Here is a 12235-nt window from a genome sequence, read left to right as displayed (position 1 = left end):
GTAGCTCAAGGGCCAGATTAAAACATCTGGAGGGCTGGATGCAGCCCCCGGACTGTAGTTTGCCCACCCCTGGTCTAGGTGCTTACCTTAAAATAAGGGAAGAGCCGAAGCCCAAATCCTGGAATTGAAATCCCCCAAAGATCTAGGCCTGAACACACTGACTCTCTCCTTTCTTTATGATGGGTAAACCCAAGCCCCGGAGTCAAATACCCTCGAAACTGTAGGAAAGATGGGCTCCTGATATGGATTCAAATTTACAGCTAGGGCACTTTTAAAAAAAACAAACAAAAAAAAACCCCAAAAAACCTTAAAGCCCTTTGTTTTGGGAATGGTCTCTTCCAAAGACGAATGCTCTTTGGTCAGTGAGTGATCGTAAAAAGACAGAAGAGATGGCCAAAACAGTACAGAAAAATTTACAATTTAGAAATTCCAAAGCAAGAAAAGATTGCTGTATCAGACTGAGACAGTTTGTCTTATTTTTTCCCCAAAGGACACCATGGTTTAATGGATGGGGCTTTAACCTACCCAGAGGTCAGTCTTTGCTGGACAAGTGGAACCTTATCCCTGAGGGCATTGATATCCTAATGACACATGGACCTCCTCTTGGTAAGTGAAGGAAAAGCTGTGTGTGGTTTTGTAAGTAGAATGCACTTTTAGTGCAAGCAAAGCTATTAATACTTTGAGTGACACAATTTTACCCTAACACAAAACTATGAATTAAAAAAAAATCAATAAAGAAGTCTAGTACGATAATTAAACTTAGCAATTATGTTGGACTTCTAGGTATTTTTTAAATTAAATTTTTTGATTTAGTGAAGCCAAGGAAAATCAAAAGTGTATCTAGCTGCACAGCCATTTGAGTTAGATCCTTTATTTTAAGAACAGTATTCTATTTGTCTGACAAAGCTTCCAATCACATGGGCCTACGATTCTCCAGGACTGACTAAAAACGTTTTGAAAGATTGGTCCTCCCTCGCAACCACCACCAGCATTAGATCATAATGTTTATGTAAGCTTTTTATTGGGTCAAGATTATATAGTGGTTATCTAATTTCTCTTCTTTACCCTTAGAAGATTACTTGCTTCGTGTAAAAGTGCCTTCTCCTGGCCCCACCACAAACTCAGTCGGAAACCACTCCAGAGTACATGCACCAGTGCTCTTTTACTGTTCGTGCTTATCCCCACCACCTACTATTTACATATCTTACAGACCAACACCCTGGGAGACCGCTAGCTTCTCCTGCCAGCAGGGATCTACAGCTCCTTGTTCCTCCCTTTCCTGACTCCTCCCAGCCAGCTTTATATAGCGGGCTGGCCACTCAGGCCCGCAGGTGCATCCCCTCAGGTGATTAGGGTGTGGCCTCCCCAGCCACTCCTAACTAATCCCCCTTTTAAGCAGAGCTGGGCTAACAGGGGCCTGGCTTGGATCTCCTAGCCAGCACCCTGTTACACTTTGTTAAACAGATTTACCAAAAGTTCACAATTACGCTGAAATATTAAACATTGGATTACATTAATGAAGGACCAAAATTCTGTTGCGACCTATTCATTCAAACTACACCTATTTATTTCAATGAGAGATGAGTACATGTATCTGAGTTTTCATGAATGGCATCTTGGGCCAAACCCCGCTTCCCATACACACATGAGTACCCCTGTTGATCCACAGAGTTATGCTATGATAAGAGGCATCATAGGGTTGTCCCGATTGCCTCAGAAAGCAGGTAAAAAGAGTATTCATCACACGTGATTTTAAATAGAGTTTGGGCCTAACTCTGATTGCACTGAAGGGCAAAATTCCCATTGATTTCAACGGGAGAAGAGTTATGCCAACACTGAGCCTTTCGGAAAATGCTTCCATAACGCTTCTTCATGCTGTATTCCACCAAGTCACATATTTCTGGTTCCTGCTCTGTGAGACTGATACAAATCTACGGTCACATCCTCAGCCAATGTCAATTGCCATAGCTCCATTTAAGTCAGTAGAGCTATGATAACTTACACCAGCTGAGGATCTACCTGTATAAAAATGTTCTGTCAGGGTGAGGAAGATCAGGTGCAAGCACGCATTAATTAGTAGATTGTGTGGTTTTGCCAAGCTCTTAGCCAGATCCTCAGCTTATGTAAATTAGAGAATTTCCACTGACTTCAGCAGAGCTATTCAGGTTTGCACCAGCTCAGCATCTGAGCCAATCGTTACAAAATACTATTTTAAACTGTGAAGGGTATGCTTTAAAAATGGCATTTAAATGCCAGAGGCCAGCTGAATGGTCCAGCAGGTTTCTTGGTGAATGGAGTGTGAGGAACTTGATGCATGGTAGGACATCACAGCTAAGGGCTTGGCTACACTGTAGCAGCACAGCTATAGCAGTTGCTTTTAACCCCTTGCTTGCTACAGTGACGTAAGGGGGTTTTCAACACTGTAGTTAATCCACGCCCCTCTTCCCCCCCAAAAAGAATTCTTCCATCTAGAGTGGGACTTTAGGTTGTCTTAACTACATCTGTCAGGGGATGAATATTTTACACCCGTGAATGACACAACTAGGCTGACCTACGTTTTAGATGTAGACCAAGCCTGAGTTAGGAGTCAGCAATCCTAGCAGAGCTGAATGTTGTGGGACTTAAGAAGAACAGAAGAAAATTTTACACTAATAATATACTCCAGGGATCAGCAAACCTTTGGCACGCGGCCCCTGGTGGGCCAGGCCAGTTTGTTTACCTGCTGCGTCTGTGGGTTCGGCCGATTGCGGCTCCCACTGTCCGCGGTTCACCGCTGAAGCGGAGGCCAGCACATCCCTCAACCCACGCCGCTTCCCGCAGCCCGCATTGGCCTGGAGCGGCGAACTGCCGCCAGTGGGAGCCGCGCGCGATCAGCCGAGCCTGTGGATGCAGCAGGTAAACAAACCGGCCCGGCCTGCCAGCGGCTTTCCCTGGCAGGCCATGTGCCAAAGGTTGCCAATCCCTGATATACTCAGTGCTTATCTTTAGCCTGGGTATTAGGGGCATTCAGTATATAATGCTACCAAGGGAATATTGTAAAAATGTACATGTCACCTTTAAATCCTCTAGAGCCAATGTGTGTCTTCAACAGAGCTGTGATCTAGCACTCCTTCTCAGTGGAATGTCCTGTACTTTGAAAGCCACCCTTTGATTGTAGTGATTTATTTATTTACATTTTATCTATTTACTTCTTCCCAAGAAACAAAAAAAAGCCCCAAGTACGTTTATATTTTTTCCCAGTTGCTAGATTTCAATGGGCTGCCAATCCACATATTGTAAATTGGTTTCCCATAGTATGCTTTAGTCTCAGCAGCATCACAATATTTCTTAGTTGAATTTTTTGTGACATCCCTTCTGAAATTTTACTCCACTCCTTTAAAAAAATCAGAAGTATAGCCTCCCATTTTGTGGATACAGTTTACATCCATTTTAATTGTGGGCACAGATCAGGGCATCAGAGATGCAAATAGAGATACTGGGCCTCAACATGCCTGAAAATACACCTCAAATATTGCCTTTTAAAGTGGCTACATATTAATTTAGGTAGAATTATGTCATTACCTACCTTGGCTGTTCGACCAGTTTTGAAGAGGACATATAGTCCAGTTTATGTCCCACCATTTTTAATCAGCTTGGGCCAAATTTATCCCTTGTATAAGTACTTTGAAGTCAACAGAGTAACATCAAGAGTGAGTTTGCTCCTCCTTTCAGCTATGATTTATCTTTTGCTTCTCACAATCCTTCACACCCTTTTGAATGTTAGTCTAGGCTGTAATAGTCCAGACAGCCCACATTTATACTAATTGATGTCAAATTTTATGGATTTTCCGTATTAGCTATAGAACTAAGTGGTTTTTACTTTAAAAGTAGTCAATTAGCACTAGGTTGCTTGTAGCTGTTTCCCTGTCGCTCTGTGCTGCCTATTTTCAGTGATCCGGGCTCCACAGTAACCCAACACTCACAGACCCTGGGCCTCTGGAAGTTGTTGAAGATGATACGTTTTAAATTTCTGGGGTGGCAGAGATGCCAGGTGTGAGAACAGAAGATCCTTCCAGTGGCCTGTCTCTGGAATAACTGTGACCAGCACTTTTTACCTGACTAGCTTGGGAAATAGGCTGCTACAACAGCAGACAGCAGCAGAAGGGAGAAATAAGGCAGGGGGTGGGGGCGGGGGAATCAAGAAGGGGAAAAAATTGCAGCGCTGCCAGGAATAAGAGTCACAAAACTTCCACTCATGAAGAAGAGTCTAAAACTCTAATAAATCAAATCACATACAGAAAATGTTAATTAGGCAGGAGTGGGGGGGAAGGAAAAAGGAAAAAACCTTAGGAACCTAAGGAAGACAGAGTGAGAAGTTTCTTAAAAGACCTTGTATGCTTTATCTGTAATCCTAACCTCTCCATTAACGTAATAAACCTTTAGTGAATTATGGCTTCCTGAAAGTCTAAATGAAAACCTAACTGAATAGAGAAAATTAAGAGTATTGATTGCATTCTGCCCTCAGGTTTTCGAGACTGGGTCCCAAAGGAGCTGCAAAGAGTTGGCTGTGTGGAGCTGTTGAACACTGTGCAAAGGCGAGTAAGGCCCAAACTCCACGTCTTTGGTGGAATTCATGAAGGTAAGAAATAGTAGGGCTCCCTAGCTCTGTATGAGAATCCTTATGGGGGAAACAAATAGATCTCTGTGATACTTTATACCAGATGTGGGCTTTCCATTTATTATGAGTAAGGGCTTGTCTACACCACCCGCTGGACCAGCGGGCAGCGATCGATCCAGCGGGGGTCGATTTATCATGTCTAGCTGAGCGCTCTCCCGTCAACTCTGGTACTCCACCAGAACGAGAAACGGAAGTGGAGTTGACGGGAGAGCGTCAGCTGTCAACTTACCACAGTGAAAACACCGCGGTAAGTAGATATAAGTACATCAACTTCATCTACGCTATTCACATAGCTGAAGTTGCCTATCTTAGATCGACCCCTCGCAGTAGGGTAGACAAGCCCATAGTAGAATAAAATGAGAAAACAGTCAGATCTGCTGGGTGCTCAGCACTTTGGAAATTCACTTCTTAGTGTCCAAAGACTTAGTAGTCCATCTTGAGGAACGCATATTTTAAAATATTGACCACATACAGGATATCCACACCTGCAACTTGCAGTAATTGTGCTATGCCACTTTATTTGCTTTCAAAGCTTCTGGGGGGGGAGTTCCCTCATATTCAGAAGAATAAAAGCAAATTGAAATTTGTCTTACCAAACCACAAGGAAGTCCCAGTTACTCCAAGTACAGGAGCCAGCAAAGGAGGTAGAAGAGACAGGGTGGTATTCGGAGAAAGCTTGCTCCATCAAGTTACCTCAGTCAGTATATGGGGGAGAGTACAGTAGAAAGGAGGGCAGCTTGTGCCATAAGTCAGGAGGGAAGAGAGGATAAGCACCACAGTTCCTTTGAAATCCACTTCTGAAGTCATTCTGCAATATATTTCATGAGGTGTAATCTTTCAAGGTCTGTGAACTTCAGAAAAGCTTTTTCAGAAGATATATTTCCCCATTTTTAATCTCACACCTGGCAGGCGGAGTGTGAAACTTCAGAACAATAAGATCATTTTGTGGGGATGGGAGGGAATGAGAGATTAAATAAATACATTTGGAGGTTTTTAAATATTTAATACACTTTGTGGCTTTCATGTTCCAATGAGACAAATACTAGGAGTCCAGCCTGGGAGAGATAGTGAGACTTTGTGACCCTAGGACTAAAAATTACACACTAAGTGCTTTATATTTCCCCCCCTGGAGATTTCGCCATTGACTCTAATTAAGCTCTCCATAGGCTCACAGAGTTGGAGAACTTTATAAAAGAACAGACAGGCTACTCGCCTGCCGTTGTTGATTTTCCGAAGCCCTCATGACTTTATACAATGAATTTTTATGCATGGGTTATAAAGTCTTGTAAATAAGGAGTTTATAACAGAAACATTGACATGACCTTAACTATAGTGGCATGAATAGCAGCACTCTAATGCAAACCAGGAAAGGATTGGACGTTTTCTATAAATATTAATGATCAGATATTAATGATAAGTGAATACAAGAAGGCTTCCAACTAGAACATGCAAATTGCCTATAGCCTTTTGTAGGTGCATGGTAAGCTGAAAGTAATCAAACTTCCTGCAGTAATAATGTTAAGCTGAGGGAAAGCAAAGGCCTCTTAGCGCGTAAGATCATTATGAAAAAACACTGTGGAGTCATGTGCACCTTACATTTAAACCTTGTAAGTAAGATGGCAACACACACCACAAGCATGAAAGGAGTCTTATTTGAGCATACAAGGGCTCTAAACAAAGATGCAGATCCTGCTCAGTTGACTAATGCTGAAGGCAAAGGAACTGCCTACTCACTTTACTGTAGTAAGATTTGGCCTGAATGTTTCTGAGAGTTTAAGAGTTAAAGCACGATTAATTCAGGACCAAATTCTGCTCTCAGACCACATGAACCCATTTTTCATTGAAGGCCGTAGGAGTTGCACACAAGTATTTCAGGCAGAATTTTGCAGTCTCAGTTTATTTTTTTTAAACCAGTATTTTTCCACTGCAAAGTGACCTAACTCAAAATTGCCAGCTTAAACAAACAAAACGATACAGGCAGACCACACAGCAATTGTGAAATGATTAGTCTCTGGCGGACATTTTGGTAGCACAAGCTTTGTGTTAACTTTCATGCGGCAGCGATCTGTACTATATCGCATTGCAAAAGGAAAAATATTTTCCCTGAGGTTTGGCCTGCTAATACTGACAGTGGGAAGTTCCTCTCCTCTGAAGGACCAGTCACGAGCAAGAAATTTGGTGCCAAGCCCTTCCTACTCTGTTTAGTCTCCTGTCTCTTTTCCTGCCTCTCCATGAGGAAAGCAGCAAGTGTCATCCTGGGGCACCATCTTTCAGGGCCAGCCACAGTATCGTGACTGACAGCAAAGGTGAAGCTTGCTTCTTCCCTCGGCACAGAAGAAAGTGCTGATAGTGCTGTCTGTCTGTCCCATCCAGTCCTTCAATGGGCTAGGGTGCCTGAAAAGTCAGCTGCCCCCTAATCCTGCCAGTGGGAGTTAGATCTGAACAGGTATCCCAGGAGAGCAGAGAGGAAGAGGTAAAGGAAAGGAGTCCCTTCAGACTCCCCCCACTCCCAAAACACTTTTTTTTTTTGAGGGAGAAGCAAAGACTCTTCTGGGGGCCAACATCTGTTTCAACAGAACTTATCATGCCTCTCTGCTCGCCCCAAAAAAGCTCCTTGAGCAGGGTGTTCCTCACAGGTTCTCCCGTCTCCTGTTCTGCCCTCAGTAATCTCAGGGGACTGTTACTAGTTTTCATTCCCCCTCCCCATCACCCTATAAACACCTTTGAGAGAGAAGGAGGAATGTGACTCAGAGCCTGAAGGCCACGGGCAGATAATGGGCCCCAAGGGTTTATTCTGCCTGCCCACCATTACAGGAGTGTAAGGCACTCTAGCCATTTCCCCTCATGCCCCTACAGGGGGGCCAGGAACAAGTAGCATAGAGCTGGCTACATAGGCTTTACCTCACTTCCTGTGCAAGTAGAACCCCAAGCCAGATGTCCAGATCTTTGTATGGAGTTGAGGATGGAGCAAGGCAGAGAATCTAGCCTTACGTTCCTAAAGGCAATGTCCGCTAAAGAAGTAAGGTAGAAGTCAATGATCACTCCTGGACAGGTTGAGAGAACGTGTGGTGTCCAGGCCAGGTGATCATCCCTTTAATTAAGACAACAGCATGCTTCACATTTTTTTCCAGATCTCTTATCAGTCTCCTCTCTTCACCTTTTTATCCCAATTCTGCCTTAACCTTAAGGATGGTGGAGAATCTTGTGAGCTTTCCTTGGACATCAATAAGCCTGTGATGTCTTATTGGTTCTATATGTAGCAGATCAGAAAGCCCCTTTCCCTCTTCATTGAGGATCCCCTGCAAGGAGCTCAAAGGCTCTTGCACTGCCCTCCCCCCTTATATGCATTCCTCCATCGGGTTCACCAATACCTCAGTGAACCTCCCCTGCTTGGACCAGCTTAAAGCCCATTCTTTCACTACGATAGGCCGCTCTTGGGTCAAGAGAGGGAAGAGGCCAGCCTCTGTGGAGGAGCTCTGCATAGCAGCCACTAGAGCTGCACCCACACTTACACTTCGTACTACCATTCAATCTCTCTGTCAGCAGTTGTGATGTTCAGACAGTAGAATTCTCCAAACAATTGTTCAACTACAGCCTTAAGGTTTGTGGGAGCTAGTATCCCATTCTTCCCCTCCCTCTTCGGCCAGTCCTCAAGCCTCTTCAGCTCATCTAGCTGGCCTTTCATTTTCTGTGCCCTGGGCTGGAATTTCTGCTCAGATCCATTGTCCATACTGGGAAGCCAAGCTACAGAAAATGCCTATTCTTTCCTGCTAATTGATTTCTGAGGTTTAGCAAACCATTGTGAACACCCACCCCCACAACCCGTGAGCTGACAAACTAGACAATATGGCCAATGTAGGATAGGCCAGCCAAGTTTGTTTGAACTCATTGAGAGGATATCTGCAGACCAAGTGCCTAAAAGGAGAGGGGTTTTCAGCTCTTGCTCCTGATCGGTCCTTCACAACCAGACACTAGAATCATGCCAAACCACAGAAAACCAATTAGCTTAAAGAAAAGGAGGGATTTTTGCCTTGTTCAGTTGCAGCGTAGTAAAAGGCCTTTCTGGTCAGAAAACTGCACTTTTAAAACACCCTGTTCTTATTCCAGATACAGTGCATTGCGTTTTTTTTAATTTGTAACTTTGTGGTAAGTTTCAAAAGCTTATAACATTTTGACAGGATTCACTGAATTTTATTCCAAAGCCCTGTTTTCATAACAGGTTTTTATGTACCTGCCTATAGGCACTGCATAAGGTCAGCATCGTTTGTTTATTTATATTATCGTGTGTGTGACACATTCTCCCTACAGGTTATGGCATTATGACAGACGGTTACACAACGTACATCAACGCCTCAACATGTACAGTCAGCTTTCAACCAACCAATCCTCCAATTATATTTGACCTTCCAACCCCTCAAGGATCATGAAGCACTACTGCACAGTTTAGTGGGGAAGGTCTATAAACTGCCATTTTCTAATTATAAAACTTACATTCTCTTACATGTTTATTTCCAAAATTATGTGGGTTTTTTGTAAATTGCTGGTACAAAAAAGAAAAAGAGGTTATGCTTTTTGGAAATGCAGCATCCATTTTAAATTGATACAGCATTGTGAATTTGTAAAATGAACTTTTTTTGTTTTCTCAAACTTGCCATTGTAAAATTGTTATAGTATTCTCAAAAGGACAGCCAAGCTTTCTTTTAACAAGTGAGAGACCTTATTTTAATATTATATTATAAGCTAAAAAGGCAGCATTTAAAAAAAAACACCAAATTTGCACAACTGTTATTGTTTGAAAGTTTTTAAATGTAATTTTTCCTAGTTAAGATGTCACCTTCCCCTATCTCCCCCCCGCAGTTATATTAAACTTTTTTTTAGTAATGTAAACATGATTTAGGAGTCTGTTTGCCCCTTGATAAGTGTGCATGTACTGTAGTTCCCTCCTATTACCAGTAATGTGCAGCAAGGGGAGAACAGACTTCACAGTTGTTTGTCTCTGCCTACTTTAAATATAGATAGCTGCATCCTTTATGTGATTTTCTACCTTTTTATTATTTGGGTTTTTTGTTTTGTTTTTTAAATTATTTTAGCTTTAAAAATACGGGGATGAAAGCTGCAAAGAGCAGGTGTTTCATGCAGTAAAAACATGTAAATGCGGACTCCTTTTAAATATGAATTTATATATATATGTATTTTTTGTGCATTATAACTAGGAATTTAATATTGCAAGTATAGCATCTGAAAAATTATGCTGTACAGCACATCTAAATTATGAAGGATGTGACATTTTCCAAGTGCTCAAGGCCTTCAAGAGCTTGAGTTAAATCTTTGTGCAGTTTCAGGCATGTATAGAATCAAATGGATACAATCAAGCCTAACTAAAATAAGGCTTAGTTGTCCTTTATATTTAAATATTCTTGAATTGTCTTTTTATTTCCTTTTTTCCTTATTTTGCACTGTGTGTAAATGCAATCTTACTAGCACAAAATATTGTTGCAGATAGTTATTTCTGTTCTACCAATGTAAATGCTATTGAGCTTTGTTCTGTTTTATGTTACCTTGTTAATGGAATTTAGAAAAGCAGTTGTTTCTTTAAATTTATTGTGATATTATATATCTAGCGGCCTTTATATGCAAATAAAATTGCAAGATTTTTAAATACTTGGTGTTAAAGAGTCTTTGAATTAATCCCATAGGCCTTGATTAGAATAAGTAAAAAATTCTCATTTTCCATAAATTTTTATTGCTCACCATTCATGGGCGGGCAGCTGGGTCGATAAAGCACTCAGTGGACTTTTCCTTCCGTTCCTCTGCCATCCATCTTTCCACAGCTTTTACATGGAGATTTTGTATTCAGGTGTAATTCAGTGTGAACTGAGTTTATGTGCAGTTTAAGGCTCATAGGACAGTATTTCAGACAGTGTATGGAAAAATTGATTATGTAATAACCTTTGTACCTCCTCAGTTATTCATAAGTACTTTAACTGCTCTGGGTGTTTTATGTTGTTCATCCCCTGTAGGTTAAAAAATTAATAGTCCTAGATGAAATATAGGGCATATTTATTTTGTTTTGACCTATTGTGCAACTCTAGGTCACAGAATTTGCAGCAGAACCCACCCCTTGCAGGAGAATTGTGCAAGAGCATGAGCGCCTTAAGGCAGTGACTGTAATTTACTGTATGTTTGTACAAGGCCTAGCACCATGGGGCCCAACCCTGCTTGGTCTCTAGAGCTACTGCAAAATAAATGTAAAACAAAAGTATTTTGTAAATTACTTTTAGCTCTTATGAAGGTAAATGTCCAAATGGCAATGGATATAGAGCTGTCTTCATGAACCTGCTACGACCTAAAACAATAGCTCAAGAGAGCCATGAACTGCACCCAGTCACCCCAGCAGATTAACCTTTAAACCTACCAATGATTTTGGAAACGTCATCGTCAGCTGTTTCACTACTGAGCATTTTTAGTAGAAACATGTAGATAACTGGAGCCAAACTGCTTTTGTTCCTTTTTAAAATCTCCAAGTCCCATTGATTTTCAGCGTGCTTACTCAAGTCTCAAACAGTGCCACAGAACTTCCCTGAGCCCAAATTGTCCCAGACCCATTCGCAAAATCCCAAACTGTTCCACACCCAGATTCCAACCTCTTCCTCCTGGCTGTCCCTTTCCATTGTATAAATCTGACATGCCGAATGCTGAAAAAAGCAGAGGGCGTCTTTAAAATGATTTATTTCAATATAAACCAGGATGCTGTGGTGATAGTATTCTGCTTGCAGCGTTAATTCTGTCTATTTCTGAATTTAGCTAAAGCTGACATCACGTCTCCAGTCTGCTACAGCAGAGTTTTACAGACACTACAAGGCCTTGACTTTACATAGGTGTATATTGTATGTTAAAGTTAAGGGGAATTAGGCATCCAAATCCCCTAGACACAAATGAAAATCTCAGCTCAATATTTTTCCAGCCATAGGCTTGTGTGGCTTTGATAGTCTGAAGTAGGAACTTCCTTCCCAAACAATGAGCCTGTCTCTTGTTTTGTATCTGACTGTTTGGTTTCTTTATGGAACAGTGAACAAAGTGAGCACAGCTTGGTTGACTTTAGAGAAAAAGCTGCCTGCCAGCTTTGCTTACACCAGGGCTGAGTTTGGTCCCTTAAGTCGACATGTGTCCACTCATATCAAACCCCCTTTTCTGACTTATATTCATAATCCTTCTTATATGGGTTTTCCTTTTCAGAAAGTCTACTGCAGAGATTCAGAATCGTTTTAGGTAACTGCACCAGTTTATTAGACCAACAGCTCAGCAAAACAAGTCAGTGACGCTTGTCCTTCCCCTCCTTCTGCAACCAGCCCTACCCACCCTTCATACTTCAGGATCCAATTCTCCAGTGAAACCAAAGAGTAAGGTGGTATTCAACAAGTGGCAGAAATGGGCCCCAAGAGTTCAAGCGTGCCTGTAAGAGAGCTGTGTATTGGAGATAGTTCTGAACACCACCTCCCCAGGGGAAGCACCTGGAAGCACTCTTCCTTGCATAAGCAGAATCTTTCTTGGCACTCCCAGGCACAAACAGGCAGTACA

General features: G+C 42.0%; 1 protein-coding gene across 3 annotated transcripts in view; it reads left to right on the top strand.

Annotated features, from left to right (window-relative positions):
• MPPED2 (metallophosphoesterase domain containing 2) overlaps positions 1-10290 on the top strand; it is a 153137-nt gene extending 142847 nt beyond the window's left edge. For all 3 annotated transcript variants that reach the window (XM_045017073.1, XM_045017074.1, XM_045017075.1), the window contains 3 exons: positions 491-606; positions 4505-4618; positions 8966-10290. In XM_045017073.1, coding sequence (XP_044873008.1) covers positions 491-606; positions 4505-4618; positions 8966-9084 — 349 coding nt within the window. In that variant the 3' untranslated portion in view covers positions 9085-10290. The remainder of the gene's footprint in view (positions 1-490; positions 607-4504; positions 4619-8965) is intronic.
• The last annotated feature ends 1945 nt before the right edge of the window (positions 10291-12235 follow it).

This window comes from Mauremys mutica, chromosome 4 (assembly GCF_020497125.1).
Source record: "Mauremys mutica isolate MM-2020 ecotype Southern chromosome 4, ASM2049712v1, whole genome shotgun sequence".
NCBI lineage: Eukaryota > Metazoa > Chordata > Testudines > Geoemydidae > Mauremys > Mauremys mutica.
The sequence above is the reverse complement of the archived record's forward strand: the minus strand, read 5'-3'. Positions and strand labels throughout refer to the sequence as shown.